This window comes from Pogoniulus pusillus, chromosome 27, assembly GCF_015220805.1.
Source record: "Pogoniulus pusillus isolate bPogPus1 chromosome 27, bPogPus1.pri, whole genome shotgun sequence".
Classification (NCBI taxonomy): Eukaryota; Metazoa; Chordata; class Aves; order Piciformes; family Lybiidae; genus Pogoniulus; species Pogoniulus pusillus.
This window is the reverse complement of record NC_087290.1, coordinates 13,348,374-13,367,613: the sequence shown is the minus strand read 5'-3', so window position 1 is coordinate 13,367,613 and position 19,240 is coordinate 13,348,374. Positions and strand designations below refer to the sequence as shown.

The 19,240-nt window shown below is 53.1% G+C and overlaps 1 protein-coding gene across 1 annotated transcript; it reads right to left on the bottom strand.

The window, feature by feature from the left end:
* Positions 1–5,344: 5,344 nt before the first annotated feature.
* On the bottom strand, positions 5,345–16,290 carry AKAP1 (A-kinase anchoring protein 1). The gene is made up of 10 exons (XM_064166062.1): positions 14,628–16,290; positions 12,527–12,654; positions 11,613–11,739; positions 10,942–11,072; positions 10,457–10,634; positions 9,699–9,849; positions 9,038–9,105; positions 7,863–7,936; positions 7,072–7,137; positions 5,345–6,939 (listed from the first exon to the last, which is right to left on the bottom strand). Exons 1-10 carry the CDS (start codon positions 16,264–16,266, stop codon positions 6,880–6,882), a joined length of 2,622 nt encoding a protein of 873 aa, XP_064022132.1. The 5' UTR covers positions 16,267–16,290; the 3' UTR covers positions 5,345–6,879.
* Positions 16,291–19,240: the final 2,950 nt, after the last annotated feature.

Sequence of the window (19,240 nt, the reverse complement as noted above, 5' to 3'; positions counted from 1 at the left end):
TCCTTCCTGCAGCACAGCAGCACCTGCGGGCCTCAGAGCCAGCCAGCCAGAGCCTACCACGGAACCAGAATGGAAAGGCTGAGCAAATGAACTTCAAAATGTTAAACGAGAAGAACAAAGACTGTGGCTGTGAGCTGCGAGGTGAGCTGGGCCCGGGCAGATAGGTGTGAGGCTGCTGTCTCCACAGCGGCTGCCGCACAGAGGAGGTGGCAAGAGAGGTATTGATTTGCTAAGCAGATGAGCAGAGACGCTGAATGAATTGGAGGTGCTGATGGGGAAGAAAAAAAAGAAGTAGGTGGAGAGACAGGGAAATGCAGGAGAGGCAGCTGTGTACACTGAGATGTGTGAGATTGTATGGAAAATAGGTGGTCATCACGAGCCATGAAATTCTCAAAAGCAAGAGGAGGATGGCAGGGGACAGCAGATGTTTCCCTGCCAAGACAATGATGGAACCATAATTACAGTGAGATGGAGCACAGCAACAAAGAAACACAACCACCCCTGAACCAGCCACTTGGAGTGCTAACTGGGAAAGGCTACAAAAAAGTAATAAGCATTTAGCCCTTCCATTACCCAGGAGTCAGGGAAGAGGAAGGAAGAGGGCAGCTCTTCGCTGCAGAGCAACAGCACTGCCCTGGAGGTCAAGCTGCTCTCAGCACTGCTTGTATTGCTCAGGGTCTCACAGGTGGTGGAGCTGAGAGCTCAGAAGTAGGTCTTTCTCCCCATTTTAAACGGGGGAAAGGGCCCAGGCACCTAGAGCTGAGACATTCACTAAACAGCAGATGCCATCCCTGGGCAAAACCCGAGAGGCTGCAAAGCCTGGCAGAGGCTGGGCTGCACCACAGAGGCTCTCCTCTCATCAGAGCATCCCTGGTAAATCTTCCAATGGTCTGAAGGAGGAAGAGTGTGGTCTGAATTGGGGCCCAGGGCTTGTGTGCTTGGAAGCCCATTTGTCCTTCCAAAGTGTCAGCCCAGCAGCGTAGTGACAGCCCTGCAACAGCACTTAGACACCGAGGGGACAGTACCCTGCAGGACCAAGAGGAGCCAAAGCGCTTCAGGCAGTGCATCTCCAAGCATGGCCAGCACTATGGTCTGGCTCTTGGTGCTGCTCTCTGAGCACAAGGCTCTGTAGGAGAGGCAGAACTTGGTCCCTCACTCCCTTCTCTCTCAGTGCTGAGAACAGGATGGAACAATTTTTGGCAGCTCCTGAAAACCAAAGTCAGGTTTCAGTGGTGATATCTGGCATCCCTCACCCACCAAAAGGCTGCTGAAAGAGGCAGGTCCGAGGCAGGGCCAGGATGCACACTCGAGTGCTGATCTGCCTCCACAACACAAACGGGATGGAAAAGCTGAAAACAAGGTTTGAATGTATTGCTAATTAAACAAAATGTCAACACCTTCTGCGCTGTCTTTGCAGCGCCTCAGCGGGAAGGTTTTCTCCCTGCCTCGTTCATACTTGTCAGGCTCTTTTAAAGCCGAGCTTGCCCCGTGGGGTTTGGTACCCGCAGCTCAACCCCATTCCTCAGTGCAAGCACAAGGAGCTGCGTTCGTTTTGGCTAAGGAGGGGAAAAGTAAGAAATGTTAGTGCTGTGCAGAGAGGCAGCGCCGTGGGGGAGGCACAGCCCCGGCAGAGCCCAGCCAGGCACAGCAGGGTCAGCCCTGCGAGGGAGCAGCAGCACTTCGCCCTTATCGTCTCCAATCCAGACGCTGTGTAAGGACAGATCTGCACAAGCAGAGATACAATCTAGGCCTGCGAGCAGAGAGGGACACCCAAAGCATGTAAATCAAGGTCCTGCGGCTCAGGATTCGGCGTCTCCCCTCAAGGACTGAGTGAAGAGTTTCGCTTCTCCGGCGCTGCCCAGCAGCGGCAGCTGAGCCTGGCTGCGGCTGCTCAGCTTAGGCTCTGGTGCCATCTGCTGCTCTCCCAGGCCCCCAGGAGGGGACAGGCAGAGCTTTGCTAGCTGCGGCCTTGTTACTGCCACCAGACACCGGTGGGCTCCTGGGGAAGGAAGGGGACGTGGGGGATGGGTGAAGGGGAGAAGGAAGGTTCCAAACACCAACCCAGCCTTTTCCCCGTAGTGACTCCTTCCTCACTCTGTTGTGGCTGTTGTGGCCTCAGGCAGTGTTTGGGGTCAGGAATGGACACTTGCTGCTGTTCCTCACCACCTGCATGCAGGCAGCACACAGGGCACAGCTCAGCTGCTCTGCCAGTCCTGCCAGCAGAGCCATCCCACCTCACCCTCTGCAAACGGAGCGGGAGAAGGGCAGCTGCGGGCTTGACGAACAATCCTCCCCGTGGAGAACGAGTGTCTCCCGAGGAAGGGCTGGCTCCCCTGACACCAGAACGCTAGAGGATGGAAGGGACCTCTTGGAGATCATAGAGCCCTCCTCGAGTGTCTCCTCCACAGCAGGGAGGGGCTGGAGGCAGCAGGAAGCACCAGCAGACAGGGTGGTTGTGGGGCAGGTGAGTGACCTCTGTCTGCTGCCTACAGGTGATGATGTCCCTCTGATACCTACCCAGCGTTCTGCTCCATGTGCTGCTTTATGGCAGGGGCAGGGCAGCAGCGTGAGAGTCACTGGCAGAGGCTGAGAGACAGCAGAGCTCTGACCACCATCAGCCCATGGTGCCTGCAGACAGCTCTGTGGCCTCGATGGTGAGCGGGGGAAAGGCAGCAGGTGGAGAAAAACAGACCTCCTACAGAGGGGTCCATGCAGGAAGAGAGTCCAGGAGCAGGAGCTCAGTCCAGCTCTTGGGCCTCTGCGTGTACCTGGAGACCTGCAAGACCATGGGAAACAAGAGGAAGATCTGACCTGTCCTGGTGGGATTTTGTCACCTTCTGGGGGCACCAGCTTCCAGCAAGTGTCCAGATGCCCAGAAGCAAACCCTGGGGCCAAATGCTCCCGACTCCTGCACCAAGCTGGGCAGGGGACTGTGAGCTAGCCAAGAGATGCTACCAAGAAAGAACATTTCTTGAGAGGGACAGCAAAGGGGTCTAGGAGCACTTGGAGAGAGAAACAGACACTCTAGACCCAGACAGCACCCAGGAGAAAACCTCAGCTGCACAGATCAGAGTGCTGCTTTCTAGCAGGGCGGGCACCTCACCTGGAGCAGGATGAAACCTCTCCTCAGCACTCTCCAGTGCCAGCTGTGGAGCTTGGCTGCACACAACATGCCAGGCCTGGAAGCTGGGATATGATCTGCACAAACCAGTGAGTCCCTCTGATCTCCTCTGCCCTCTCTCAGGGGAAGGTGGAAATCTCAGTGCAGTCATGGCTACAGCACCACTCCTGGCATCTCCTCCTGCTGTCCGTGGGGATGGAGAACATCAGCAGCTGCAGCTTTAGGCACCAAAACTCACCTGGGAATCTGCAGCAGCTCCTCTGCATTCTTGATTCATCTGAAGGAGGAAAGCTTCTGGCACACCTTTACCTCAGAAATGGCACCTCAGGACTAGGAGAGGCCCAGGAAGGAGGCGAGGGACCCACCAGCTCCCACAAGGAGCTAAGGGTCGTGGGACACTCCAGCCCAGCACAGAGACAGGTGACACAGAGAAGTCTATAAACACACAGGCAGCACAGAGAAGGCAAAGCAGAGGCTGTTACTCAGCCTTCCCTGGTATCAGGATGATGGATGAGCCAGGGATGCTTCCAGGCAATTTAGAAAGCAAACAGGAAGCACTTTCTTCACCCACACATAATGAAGCCGTGGGACACGCTGCTATAGGATGTGGGGAAGGTCAGCAGGACAAATGGACTCCAACCACCATCACCAACCCCCTGAGGTGCTCTGTAGGTGTCTGTTAAGCACAATTCTGCATGCACCAGCTGGCTCCAAAGCCCCTGTGCTGCTCCCAGCTGGAAACCAGGAATGTCAGGGCTCTGCAGGGTATCCCTCCTGATGCCTTCTGCCCTGCAGTGCTAGTATGGGCAGGTACCAGGGAGATCTTCAGCCCACCTGCTGCAACGGCCAGTGTCAAGGAACAGATCCCCAACACCCTTCACACTTCCCCTGGCAAAATATCCAAGCCTGCTGCCATCATCTCCTTGCTGCCCAAAGCAGCCAGGATTCTCTCCTCTGGCTTTGCAGCTCTGCTGGTTTGTCTTTTGAAAGGGGTGAGGAAGGGGAGAGGCAGCAGAGGAGGCTGAAGCCAAAATACAGCTGCTGAGGCAATAAACTCCATACAAGACAGGTGCTGCTTAACCCCAGTGCAGCAGCCTCTGGTGTGCAGCACCGAGGTGGGACCTGTGATGCCACAGAACTAAAGTGCAAATGAACTCACAGCTGATTTTTTTCTCTCCTTTTAGGACAAACTCAGTGCCAGAGAAAAGCAGAGCCAGGCTGTATACGTGGCTGTGAGGAGCTGCACTGCTCCCAGTGCCAGTGGCAGACAGGGGCACCATTGTGCTCCAAAACCATGCAGCTCTCCTCCCCTCCTCCGAGCCACTCAGCCAAGGGAAAACCAGCGCAGGGCTTTGCCTCGGGACTGGCAGCAAGGTGCTGCTGCCTCAAAGACAAGCTCCTGCTCAGCTGCTCAGGGCAGGAGGATGTGGAGCAGACGTCTGAAGGTGAGGAATGCTTTTGGGAAGCACCCTTTGAACTAGGAGAGGGCCCAAAGGAGGAAAGCCTGGGCTTCCAGGGAATGCTGAGCTGAGACGACCAGAACCTGGAGAGCTCTCCAGCCTGGTTACAAATTAGGCAGCTCCAGAGACCTTCTTCATGCTACCCCTCACAAAACGACCACTTCTCACTGGGCAAAGCCCCTCTGAGCAGCCTCAGTGGCACTGACCCCATGGCACAGCTGAGCTGTGACACAAGCTCAGCCTCAGGTTTGCAACCAAGAGTCACAACCACTTCAGGGACAGAGCAGCACAACCCCTGAAAAACCCAGGAGTGATAGGATGAGAAAGGATGGGTGGAAGCCTGAGGAGGTCAGATTGAGACTGGAGATTAGGAAGAAGTTCTTGACAGTCAGAGTGGGGAGACACTGGCATAGGTTGCCCAAGGAGGCTGTGGATGAAGGGGCCCTGGAGGTGGGTCAAGGCCAGGTTGAATGAGGCCTTGAATAACCTGGTCCAATGGGAGGTGTCCCTGCTCATGGCAGGGGGGTGGAAGTGGATCTTTAAGGTCCCTTCCAACCCAAACCATTCTATAGACCTGTAAAGCACTGTGAAAATAACCCCAGTTTTCAGCTGGAATTAAGAGGACCCCCAGAAGAGTTGAGGCTTGACCTTCCTGCATCTGCTGAAAAGCCACCAGGATCTTACCTCACCTGTTGATGCCTCTGAACTCTTCCCAACCCTACACCACAGCAGGAAATGAAGGGTCTTAGTCATCACACTTCCATTGAGAGGGCTTAAAATTCCAGCTTTAATTGAAATGGAGAGAAATATTCCAAGAGAGTCGATGGTTTGTAGATGGAGCTGAGTTTCCCAACTTAGCTTTCGTTGGCTGTCATTGCAAACACGAACATGAAACCAGAAGCACCAAATAGGAGAGAACTCCAGCGAGGACAGGATCAGGCTGTGTCAGAATGGACCAGACCCGATGCTTTGTAGGCAGCTGTGTGTTGCTAGCTCAGGGGATGACCACAGATCCCTGAACAAGCTTCTGGGGACTGACTACATTGACATGCTCCTGGCAGACATCATCTCAGCCAGCAAGAAACCCCCAGCTCAACACAGACCTCAAACGATACCCATCAGAGGGCACAAACTCAGCTTCCATTACTTGGGCAACAGTTTAAATGTGTCATAGAAATCTATAAAAGGAGCAAAAAAAAAAAACCCCAGCCAACACCACTGCAAGGTTAATGCCAGGTTGTTATTTCTTTTTTTAAACCAGATCTGTACAGCAACATAGCAAAGAATGCAGCAATCACAATCCAAACCAGACAGCACTCCCAGGGGATCCTAACCCCGGACACGCTCCCAACATTCAGCTGCTCCTAACCCTACTGCACTCCAAACCGGTTCTACCTACACAGGACATTTTGGTGTGAAAAAAGCTTCAATAAAGTTCCCTTTTTTTCCAGTGTTTTTTCTTGTACAAAATATTACAATGCTTGTTTGCTTCTTTTTTTTTTTCTTTTTCTTTTCTTCCTCTTTTTTTTCCCCCCAATATCTATTTACAGACTTGCACAGCTAGAAAAATATAAACTACAATTGGGCTTGGCAATTTCTTTAAATACATGACAGTTCAGAGCAAAAAAAAAACACAAACCTGTAGTGGTAACACATCCTTGCACAGAGAAGCTTTCTCCCTTAAGCATATCAAAGCCTAAAAACCATGATTGCAGCCAGAGGTGTGCCACGGCGAGTGCAACAAACGCAACTCATCCCCCTCCTGGCGCAAGGAAGACACAAGATGAATGTTGTCTGTGCAGGTTAGTGGCATGAGAGAGAAAAATCCATAACTGAACATCAACTTCCTTAATAACATTCATTAATTTCATAGCCTGTTAAAAAAGGACAACTGCTGATGTGACTTCTAGGGCAAGCAGACACCAAGTCCACGAAGCCTTACACGAAGGCAGCCACAGTTACGGTTTCTGGGGCGGTTGCAAGCTTCAAGCAAGCCCCAAGGTTTTAAGGTGGGTTGTGGTTTGTTTTTTTTTTTTTCCCCATTCAACTTTTGAGTAGAGGCCAGGGAGGATCTTTTTTCTTTTTTTTGCTTTAAAGCTCCAGTATCTGTCATTATGGCTTTGAACACCCTGCCTTGCACTGAGACGAGGTATGTGTGACATGGACCACAGAACTCCGCACCCAGCTGTAAACAGGTCTTCTCAGGAGGGTTTGCCAAACCAAATTGTAACAGTGCAAAACGAGATTCTCTGCTTTTTTCTCCTCTGCAGAAGAGCTGTTGAGGCATCCAGGACACTGCTAGTAGTCAAGCCACTGAGCAAATCCTCTTTCTACCAGAGTTCTGTTTATTGACACCACCTAAAGAGAGGTGGGGAAATAAAAGCAGAAAGGTCAACAAACCACAAGAAACATCAGCAAGGCTCTCAGCAACAATAACAACAAGTCTGCAGAAGCATAAAGTGCTGCAGGCACAGCTGGCAGCACACAGACCTCATCTCCCATCAAGTTCCACAGCTGGATCAGCGGCAGGCCTGTTGCGCTGTCATAATTGGTGACCTAGGAACAGAGAGAGAAGAGTGCAGCAAGGCTGCCCCGGGCACTGCCTCCTCCCTGGGGTGTGCAAGGCCAGGCTGGATGGGGCCTTGAGCAGCCTGGGCTAGTGCAAGGTGTCCCTGCCTGGGGCAGAGGGGTTGGCACTAGAAATGTATGGATGTGGCACTTCAGGACATAGTTTAGTGGTCATGGTAGGTGGGTTACAGCTGGACTCAAAGGTCTCTTCCAGCCTCAGTGATTCTGTGATCTTTAAGGTCCCTTCCTTCCAACCCAACCCATTCCCTGACTATGATGCATGGCTGGCATCATTCACTGCACATCAGATACTCCAACTTATGTCTAGCCTAGGGGAAGTGTAGCCACTGCCACCAAGCAGCTGGGACACCTGCTGGTAGGCTCCCTCTTGTCACTCAAATCCGTGCCCTTGACCAGGCTTAGTGATTGTGATCTCTAAGCCCATTCCTATGCCCTCCATCCCTGACCAACACCAGGAACAAAAGGGAACATTCATCCCCTCTCAGCTCAGCCCCACAGCCCTGGCTGGTGCTGATGTGACACAAGGAAGCTCTCAGCACCAAGGTTTCTCCAGGAGAGCCTCGCCCAGCAGCCAGGCTTACAGGCTCTGTCTTTGGTTTGGATTTTCACCCCACAGGCTGCAGAGGGATGGGGCAGGGAGGAGGGCAGCAGTCAGATCAGCAACAAGACTCCTCCAGACAGCTGTAGGGTACCTGTGCCACCAGGACCGCGCCTCGAGTCATCTCGCTCACCGCGGCATCCGCCTCCGAGGAGAAGTGATCCTCATCTGGGGAAGCAGAGCAGGAGAACCTAAGCAAGGCCTTCTCAGGCTTTAGAGGCCTTGTCTGACCTCCTCTGAGTTTGGTCAGAGAATCCTCACCCTCTCTTGCTGGACACGTTTGCTGACACCAGTCTGTTAAGCTGGAGGGGACAGCAGCAGGACAGCTATGGTGCTGCTGAAGGGGCAGGATGAAGTCTAAAGCCACCAGCCAAGTTCACATGAACACGAGTGAGTGGCTGATGAATTAGGAGGCTTTCAAGACAGAAGTCTACTCCTGCAGTGCCTTTAAGCTGCCCAATCTGCACCCCTGGCAGGCATTTTCATTTGGGCACAAAGCTGCTTATTTATTACCAAATTGCTGCAAACCTCCTCTGTGGTCCCCACCCCAAGACCACTTCCAGCAGCAAGCCAACTCCTCACAACCCCACAAAGCCTTAAGGAGGCCTCAGGAAAAAAGCAAAACACTGACTTCTGCTAGAAGCAGTTTAAACCTTGCAATCCAACTGCAGTCCTGGAGGTACCTCTTGGAGTCCTAGAGCCACAAATCCCCATGGGGAAACCTGGCTTGACCCCTTCCACACCCAAAGGGCCGCTCTTTGGGCATCAAGGAGCAAGCTGCTCTACACCACTACAAAAGGAAGAGCAAACCAGAAAGCATTTCTAGGCAGGGACTGACACTTTGGCAGTGTTTGGGGGGCAGTTTTCTGAAGACAGAACTGTACCTATCAGTCTCTTGAGAAGAAAAACATCAGGGATTGTCTAGCTGATTAAGAACTGATTGCATTTGCAGCTGCTCTAGGATAGAAGAAAGCTGAGCAGCTCCAGCTATGCCCTGCCAGCTTGCTGGTTAGGAAAGCAATCCATTTTTATCTCCACGCAGGAGAGCCCCATGGCATCCACCGTCCTGCCCCTGGACTCTGACAAGTTATGCTCTGTTGGCACATTTAGGAGAACAAAACACCATTTCCCCAGTCCTTGCTCTAGCCAGAGCAGAGGCTGTGCTTGCAACAGGAGGGAAAAGGCTTAGACAGAAGCAGCACTGGCACAGAGCTGGCCTGCATCTACACCTGCACAAGCACCAAGGGGACAGCCAGAGAGCTCCATTACCTGGAAGTGGCACCACGTTGTCTAGTAAAACTTCTGCTCCTTGGAAAGGCAGGGATAAAAAGTCAGACCTTAAAGAGAAGAGACTCAGTCAGAACAGGAACAGGGCTTTGAGTCACTCTTGCATCCTTTAGGGCGATGCTGATTAATCAATGGCTCCATTCAGTCAAAAAGCCACCAAACCAGGCTGTTCCCCAGTGCCAAAGCAGCAGCAGGCCACGCCAGACTGGGCTCCAAGCACAAACCACCTCCAGCATGGAGGCTGTGCTGCTTTTCTCCCTCTTCTGGGCACAATCAAGTATTTAATGGGCTTGTGTAAGAAACTGCTCATCCAACACGGCTCCCCCAGCCAATGTAGCTGGAGCACAGAGAAGCTGAATCTTGTTCCTAGCCCATCAATTACACTTAGGGGCCTCCTGAAGGCATGCTTTTGCCCACCTTCTACACTGAGGTGGCATAAGTTGCCATTTCCTCTCCTCTCTCTTTCAAAAAGGTCTTAAGAGCTTGCTGCATCACACCAACAGCCCACTCCAGCTGCTGAGACAAACCTCCCTCCCATTTCCCACCTCAGCTGTGGAAAAGCACATCAGCAACTCAACAGGGATGCCTCTGATGAAAAGCCAAGCCAGATATGGCCTCAGGCCATGGAAGAGGAGCTAGAGACCTGATCTGTCTGAGTGTGTCAACCTTCACTCTGTCATATCCTCCATAGTCCACATATCTGAGTTCCACTTCATTGGTCTCTTCGAAGTAGCTAATAACTTGAGCCCGTAGCCATGCCCCATCCAGGCCTGGAGCTGCACAGATAATGCCAACTGCAAACCAGAAGAGTTCAGAGAAGAAAGGCTCAGTGCCAGGCACCAAAGTGCTGCAGATATCTACTGACAATCAACAGCACTTCCTGTGCTGCTTCCACCTGCTTTCAACATCACCCACACCCCCATCAGCCAGACCTGCAGCTGGGGCAGAGGAGAGTTGGGCTTTACTCTGCTCCTACCATGCTGTTCCAGCTCCCTGCCAGCTTTTAGCCATTAGCAGTGAGCTCTGCCTCCAATAAGGAAAGCAAACACTAATGACCCCTTCCATGTGATGCACCCTCCCCTCTGCACCAGGGACAGGCAGTGACACCAGGAAGATGTGGGAGCAGCTGCACACTTTGTCAGCAAAATACACCTGAGATGGATCTGGTCTCCTTCTCAACGTGCAGCTAAGTGGCTGGGGAGGTGCTCCAGGGATGAGGAGGGTAAGGAAGAGTAGAGCAGTGCCTGTACTCTGGCAGCAGCTTAGAAGATGGAATGACAAATGAGCTGTCACAGGGACATCCACTGGGAACCTTCCCAAGCCTGCCTCAGGAATATCAAGCTTGCACATGACCCTAGAGGCTGCTCCAGTGAACCACCTGTGAGCAGCCAAGTGACTTGCCTTCTACTGGAGTTGGCAGGGTTGGAATTTCAGGTTGAGAATAGCAAGCAGACATCTGCTGGTCGAGGCTCCGCAGGACGTGGAAGGTAGGGTGCGTGTGCTGCTGCAGGAACATGTGGCCTGCATCCACCTGGTTGGACACCACCACCTCTACAGTGACCCCATCTGGGAGGAACAGCTGCCACAGGGAGGAGGGAAGAAGTTCTCATCAGTGCTCACTGCAGCACAAGCTTCAGTCACAGCAACTTCGTGTTCCAGCAGCAGCTGCTGATGCCAACAGCCACGGGTGGCAGAGCTCCGGCACTGTGCAGTTCCGCTGCCAAAGGCTGCTCTGCACCAGGAGCAGAAAGCCAGACACTGCTGCTCTAAAGGAAGTCACACCTGGGCTGGGGCCCACCTTGAGCACTGAAAACTCATCAGCACAGAACAGCTGTAAGGGTTTTGAAGGTCTGGAACAGGCTGCCCAGGGACACAGTGGGACTCACCCAGGCAGTCATAAGGAGGGAATGAAGGGTCAGCGGTGTTGGTGGAGGTAGAGCATAGATGTTGGCCAGACACAGCTCTTTGAACTTCTTGCCAATCAGGCTCAGCACTTTCTCTACTTGCTGCATGGAGCCTGCAAGACACAAATCCCACAAAGTCTGTAGCACAGATACGCTGAGGAGACCCCAAACCCTACCACATGAAGTGACTGCATCACACCAACAGCTTCAGTTACACGGCTTGGCCAGGCAGCCTGGCATGAGCCCCACGGGAGCAGCTCAGACTGCCAGGCCACAGCTTCAGTAGCTGTAGCCTCCAGTATGAACCCAGGTCACTGGCAGGTATGGTGCAGCCACAAGTAGTCAAGTTCACCATCAACACATCTGCTGATACACATCCCACAGCTCCTCCTTCAAGCCCCAGGTAATCCTGCAGGTGTTGGTTCAACAACAGCAGCCACAGATGTTAAGGTGCATCTCACCTCTAGACGGCAGGGCTCACCTGCCATGGCACAGGGGACCTGCAGTAAAGCTCTGCTGCAGCAGCACTGAGCAGGGAAGTTCTGTAAAGCACTGGACTCACAAGGCAACTACGTCTGTTTAAACTCCTTGTCCATCTAGTTAAGGCCCTCAAGCCACAGATCAGAGCAGGAATCAAGAGACATTCCACTCACCTTCGATGTGACAGACTTGGGAGTCACGAAAATAAGGTAGTGTTGAGACATAGATTTTGGCACCAGATGCTTGCCTCAGGAAGCTCATAAACCTCCCTTGTTTGCCAATCAAGCGGCCAACTAATTCCTTGATGGGAGGGACAAGAAAGCAACAGTCAGGAAGAGAAAGGCAGATCCAACAGCACTGCTCTGTGGGGACTACCTCAGCCCCAGCACCTGCAGCTTAGGGCCAGGTGGGATCAAGATATGGACCAGTGCAGCGTTCTGATGAGCTGTCTTAAGTTGAGGTGGACACAGATCACTAACCATAGTTCATTTGGGTAGAGTTGCCATCATCATCATGTCTTGCAGAATGGCACAAAGACACGATGGGACAAAGCCAGGCCTGGCAAAGGTGAATGCCTCCTTTCAGTCAAGTGAAGTCCTATCCCTCTCCCAGCCTCCCACCACTTCTTTTCCTTAAAGCATGTCACAGGTATTTTTCAGTCAGATAGGAAATACTGAGTTGTAGTCATTTTTGACCAGCTAATTGAGACACAGCAGCTCCACAGATCAGACCAGGTGAGCACTCATCTTGTGAGGAAGGGGGTTTGGATAGGCAGTTGAAGCATGACCCTCCTACACTGCAGAAAGAAAGAGAAAATTGTCACCTGTGCCTGACTGTGCACCCTCACAGCCTTCTGAGTGCTCTAAAGCATCAGGGGAACAGATTGGAGTGGAAGGTAATGGGGGAAAATGAGTCCAACCACCAACTTGAGCCTGCGTGAAGCCCTGGCACACCTCTTGTCTACAGTTCTGTACTGGCTCCTCACTGCTGTCGAGTCCTATGGGAGCTCAGTGCTGAAATCCTTGCTGGCAGGAGCAGATGGTGGCTGTGTGGGGCAGGAGACATGAGCAGGCCAGCAGCTGGTTACCTTTGGGACCTCGATTTCCCAGATGACGAAGTCAGGCTTGCTGGACTCTGCTCCCAGCTTCTGGCGGGTCACTGTCTTCCTCATGGCACAGCCACTGTCCACAAACCCCACGCCATCGACATCCGCACCTGCGGGATGGGCACAGGGCTCAGCACCCAGCGGCACCACAGCCCGGCTGCCAGCCAAGCACCTCCGAGAGCTGCCACTGAGCTCCTCCTGCACATTCAGCAGGGATGCCCCTGCACCAGGCTCTCCAGCACTTGAGGAAGAGCGAGGGCCCAGCACACACAGCCTGCTCCAAGCATCCTTTATTGCTGGACGAGAACCTGCAAACCACTGGGGATGCAGCAGGGGGAGGCCTGAGCTCAGCAGGAGTCCTCCAAACATTCCGTGATCCATGACCTCCCCGGAGGTGTTCAAGGCCAGGCTGGATGAGGCCCTGAGCAACCTGGGCTAGTGGAGGTGCCCCTGCCCAAGGCAGGGGGGTTGGAACTGGATGATCTTTAAGGTCCCTTCCAACCCAACCCACTCTAGGATGCCATAAAACACGGTGGCACCTCCCACAGCAGCAGGGACAAGGCTCTACAAAGCTCCTAGCTGAACCAGAGCTGTGCTGACTTCAACCCTGAGCTGCTGCTGCAGCAAGGGAGTTGACATTTTCCCCTTGCTTTAACCAGGGCTCTTCACACGAGTCCAGCATGCAGGGAGGGACATGCAACCTGTCTCTCTGCTCTTCGCACTGAGCTGCAGTTCCTATCCACAGGGCTTACACAGCGTCCCCAGTGCCAGGCAAGCCCACTGCTAGCTGGGGCAGGGGATTGCTCTTGCCCAAATTTGTCACATGCTTGAAGGAACAAAGTGCTGAGCTGCTTTTTGCTCCTAGTTGACACAAGGAATATTTCTACTCAGGAAGAAGTCAAACTCAAACAGATTCCCTCTGGCCAGACTGCAGGTACAGTCAGTGTAACACAAACGCTGATCCTTCCTCCAGATTGACAAGCAGAAGCAAGAAGGTCCTCAGTCACTTGCAAGCTTTCAGCCCATCCAGTGTGAGACCAAAGGGAAAACCAAACCCAGCAGCTGCTGCTCACTTGCCACATCTGAGCTGGTAACACAGCACAGGCCTGGAAGGGCAAAGGCAAACAGTGCAGCTGCTTGACAGACTTCCTAGATGAGGCTGGGGACTGGAGTCAGCCTGTGGCAGCCAGGCAAGGACCTCTTACCCCATGCAGCCACACCATCAGCTGCACTTGCTGCATCTCTCTCCCTACCCTTCAGCTGTCTCAGGCTTCACTCCTGTAGTCCTTGCCACACCAGCGCTCCCAAGGCAAAGCTGTTCCCTTCCCATGGCTTCTGTCACCACTCAAAATGGTTTGTGGGTTTCACCCTTAACCACTGGCAACACCACGTCCCAACTACATTAGAGCAATTGCAAAAGGCATTCTGGCACTAAGGGCTGGTGCCACCAGGGGGTCCTAGAAAGCATTTCAGCGTCCATCCCCAAGGTCACACAGGTTAACATTTGCTCCAACAGCTGTGGTGCTGTCAGGCACACATCATCTGGCATCTAGAAGGCAGAGACAGATGGGGAACTCCATGAACACTGCTGCCTGTCGGGATGCTTTGGCATGCACCTACCCTTCCAAGCAAAAAGGCTTCAGGGCAACTGCTCTGCAACCACTCCGATCAAAGCAGTTACCAGAGCACTTCCCTGGTTCATCCAACAGCACCTCAGAAACCTGCCCTACAGCCTCCTTCCAGACACAGCTAAGAACCCAGGTCTCAAAGCAGGATGCTGCCCAACAGCCTGCCCTACATCCAGATGCGTCCCACTCGCTGCTGGGCCATCAGACACTAAGCTTTGTACGGAAGCAGGCCCAGCCTGGTCACCCCTTTGCAGAACAGCCTGAAGGTCACCCAGCTAATGCTGCACCCTGCAGAGATGGGAATCCAGAGAGCAAATGTGTACCTACCTGCAGCTGAGGGTGAAATGCTCATCTGCTGGGGAAGTTAAACGTGAAGAGGATTTATCTGAACAGGTTCTGAAGCACACAAAATGCTTGTTCCCCACTTTTTGTGGGAGGATTTTCCAATCCCTTACCTCCTGAGTGCTCTCCACCCATCCCTGCTGCCCTGCTACACTCATGCTGCAAGTCTGGACCATCCTCTTTCAGTATCCCATTACTGTAGGACACGTTGCTGCCTTCAGGTGGCTTCAGAGGAGCAGGTTTCTCACTTGGAGCTGAGCTCTGCTCAGCAGATGTGTCTAGGGCTGCAGATCTGCTCAGTGAGTTCAACTGCTGGCCCGGTGCAAGGGCCAGCGCTGGGTTCTGCAGTGGCTCCTCCACACTTGTGCCCCCTTCACACACACAGGTGCTGTACCCAGAGTCCTCCATAACCAAAGGTGACTTTCCCAGTGCCCCTCCATGGTTTTCCAGGGGAGCCTGGCCAGCTGCATGGGCCTCGCTGCAAAGGCAGCTCTCGACCCCACAGCCCCCAGTGCATTCCTGAGCAGGGCTGGGCGAGCAGCCGGAGCCTGTGGCACACTGCCCCCGCTCCTCTGGCTGCAGGGGCGGCAGTGCTGCAGCATTCCCCTTCACAGCAATGCTCTCGCCAGCTACTGCAGCTTCCTCTGCCAGCAGCTGACCAGAAGAAACAAGGTTGGTTGTCTCCAGAGGCCTCTCAGCACCACCGGCAGTGGCCTGGCAGATCTGTGTGGGCACATCACCTGCAGCACCAGACAGCACTTCCTCAGTGGCTGCCAAAATAACCTTGGAAATTATTTCTATTGCCACCTGCTCAATCTTCTCAACTTCTCCCTCGTCCAAACTCACTCCTCCAGTCTTCTCTCTTTCCAAATCAGCTCCTTCCAGCTGCATGTCCTCCAGACCCACAGGTACAGTACCAGCCACTGGCTCAGACATCTTTTCCTTCCTCGATTGCTCTGAAGAGGCAGACTCCAAACTCTTTGGTAACAGGCTCACTGCAGAATCCTTGTGACTGGATACAACCTCAGCTTTGCTACTGAGAAAGGCTTGTGGGGCACTGGCTTCCTTCTCCAGTCCCAAGCAAAGGGCTGGCACAGAGCCAGGATTCAACGGCATCATTCCTGGCACCTGGACTTCCTTAAGGGGCTTAAACGAAGACTCCTCTGAGTGCTCTGCATTGCTGATGTCCCCCGAGACTCCCAGAGACTCTTCTGTCAGTGGCATTGATGCTGCTGACCACTGACCTTGGTTCGCAGCAGAGCCTGAGCGCTGTCCAAGGCTCTCTGCAGCACTGCTGGGACCCTCTGCGAGCAGAGGCAGAGGAACACAAGCAGGAGAACTGCTTCCATCTTGAGACCCTATCCTTTCCAGTTTTTCACTGTCGTCCTCAAGGGTGCTGGCTTGAACTGTAGATACTGACAGGTCCTGAAGGTCCTGTGAGAGCTCTAGCCTCTCCTGAGTGTGACACAGAAGAGAGGGCGTCGTGGACCATGCCGACAGCAGGAAGCTGGAGCCTTCACTCTCTGGGCACTCCTCTTCCGAGGAGAGAGGCAGCCTTGGCAGAACACATGCTGCTGTGCTGGGTGACGAATCACTCTCTGGCACTTCTTGCTTCTCCTCTTCCACGGCCATCGCTGGTTTGTCTTGGTAGGTGGCATGCTTTTTCCTGTGGGAATACATCCACCAGCAGCCCAGAAGTGCCAGCACTCCAGGAATGGCGTAGGGGATGGCATTGTGGAAGCGCAAAGCCATTTTACAGAGCCTCAGCAACTCTACCTAGGAGGAGAAACAGAAGCATGTTAAAGTAGTCACAAGGAAGGTGACAGGAAGGCTAAAGTCTTCTAACTGCCTCGAGATATTCCTGGCAGCATGAACAGGCTTGTCCCCACTTTTTACATGCACGGCTCTGCTCTGCCAGCACACCTCAGAGCAAGAGCTTCCCCTGAGACCAGGGATGTCAGGACACTTCTCACCATCATGCTCATCAATTTCACCTTATCTCACCTTGACACTTAAACACTTTCACCTTCTTTCTCCTGCCTCACCTCAGCACGCAAGCACAGCATTCAGCTGCAAGGGTCTCTAGCATCAGGCTGGGTTCACAACACAGCCACAGAATCACAGAATGCCAGGGGTTGGAAAGGGCCTCCAGAGGTCAAGTCCAAGCTCCCTGCAAAGCAGGACTACTTAGCTCCAGGGCAGACTGACAGCATCACATTCCTGACAGCTCCATAGCTGACAACACACTTCTTTAAAACACAGCAGCTCGGGGAAGGTGAAGTGTTTCGCAAATGTCCTCATCCAGAGCACTGCAAGAGGCTGGACTGCAGGCACACGACAGAAGTCTGCTGTGAAGTAGGAGCTAAGGAGCAACACAGCTACTCCATTGGGTTCTGCATGCACAGAGCAGGAATTCCCGATCAAGTGCAGCCCAATGAAGCAAGTCCCTCCTGATCACCAGAAGATTTCTCAGCAGTGAAGATGAGGACCATGCCACAACACCCTTTTATCAGTGGTATTGGTCTAGCTAAAGCAGCCTGCTTGAGACATTACTAAAGAGCCCAGCCACAAAGTTTGGTTTACATCCACGTGTGCTCCCTCAAGAGCTGCTACTCCTTCCAGGGCTGAAGGCTGTCTCGCACTGCAGAACGCGAGAGCCTTGGGGAAAGCCCTGTCCTAAGTCACACTCCTCCACCCACAGCCCTTGTCGGGGTTAGGTGAGGCAGGGCTGCTGTGTCTGCGTTTCCTTGGCTGGAACTAAAGCTCAGCAGTTGCCCACAGCCCCAGAAGAGCCTGGCTGCACAGCACTCAGCTTCTCTTTTGCCCAAGCAGGAATTCAAGCAAAGCAGTCTGTGCCTGGCAGTGCTCTAGACCCTTCTCCAAACCTGCCTCAAGACTCTGGCCAACAGGCAACAAAAACAAAGCTTGTTTTCAGGAGATAGCCGGGTCCTAGAAATGGAAACCACCCAGTGGGAAGAGCATTATCTAGGTGTTGGTCAGGAGCAGAACCTTGCTCAGACAGAGGACATCAGTCAGGCTGTCAGCTCTGCTTAGTCTGCCTCGGCCACACAGACTCTGTTATCAGAGCCAGTGTCCGGAGCAGGGCTCCAAACACAGGTCTCCTTCAGGGCCCTCACTTCCACGTGAAGCTGATTACATTCTAACCCAGGGACAAAAACATGCCTCCCTCGGGCTCACACCAAGCATTCAAGCCTCAGATAATTCAACATTCCCTCCAGATTTCTCACCTCCCCCAGTAGTTTTATCCAAGCCTTGTTCTGTGCTGTTTACCACAGAGTCCTCAAGACTGAGGCAAAAAAAAACAGGGAGCAGAAAGTTTTTTCCTCCATCCTAAATAAAAGGTGAGCTGCAGACATGGTTTAAGAGATGCAGTAGCTTTTCTAGCATCTCTAAGATGAAGCATTTGGGTTGTTTCACACAGGAAACTGGAGTCTGTGTCCATGGGACATCCATACCTTACATCCTCTCAACCCAGGTCAGTGGATTTACAGAGTCAGACAGCAGGGCTCACCGAGGAGGACCTTGCAGCTAACAGCAACAACTGAGACTTGGAGTGAAAGAAGTTAACAAACCTGTGCAACCATTTAGATGTCTGGGTTTGGGAATTTCATGAAGTGCAAAGGGTGAAGCCTGGATGTTGCTGGGATAAAAGACTGCTCTCTGGCACAGTGACACATTGTGAGCCACTGCAAGTGCTCATCTGCTGCCCACTGAAGTGCTCATCTGCTGCCCACTGAAGTTGTTGTAATTACTGCAGAACAACCTGGCAAGCTGTCCCACAGGTAGGTCACAAACCCAGATTAAAGCATCTCACACCAACCCATTCCCAGCAAGCTTTCCTGACTAAACACAGTCCTGCTATTATCCAATCCTCCAGGAAGCTGCACCAACTGCAGCCCCACACAGTCCTCCAGCACAGGAATGCCTCACGGAGGGACAGCCCTGGCCCAAAGCCTGGCAGACAACACAGCTCTAAGCCATTCTTAGTATCACCTAAGATAAAGACCTTCACTCTCCTGTGATGCTGAGGCCAGTGGGGCCTGGTGGATTAGCTGACTGCTCCTTGGGAAGCTCATTTAATGTCGTGGGTTTAATTTGACTAGTTTCAGCCAGAGCTGCATTATACTATCAGTGATCCTGTTAAATGGGAATTCCACATCCTTCCATCAACTGGGAAGGGATAAAAGGCTCTGCACAGGAAGCCAACAGACATCCTAAAGCCCTGGGCTGGATCACCAACAAACGTGTCCTTACATAAACACCACGGGAAGACTCTGGTCATCTGATTTTGAAGTGCTGGTCACAGCACTGCTCTTCGTGCCTGACTTTCAAACTGCTCAACCTGAACAGCTGTAAGACGCAGGACACCTCCTTTGTTTCCTCCACAGGAGGGCTCCTACAGCTCACATCCATCTTCCAACACGTTTAAGAGCGACAAAACCCTCTCTCCAGTTGCCAGTGCGACAGCCAGCTCAGGACTGCAGGGGCAATGGGATCATTTAAACACATGGAGGGAAGAAAGGCTGGGATTTTCCTGCCAGCAGCAGCAGAGAAGATGGCAGCTTGTCAAATCACACGGCTCCGAGCGCTGCCAAGCTGGAGGCAGCCCTACGGCCACGGGCAGGAGCGGCCAGCTGGGGAAGCACCACAGCTCCAGAGGCTCTGGACTGGAGACCAGCAAGTGCCCGAGCCAAAGGCAGCGTGA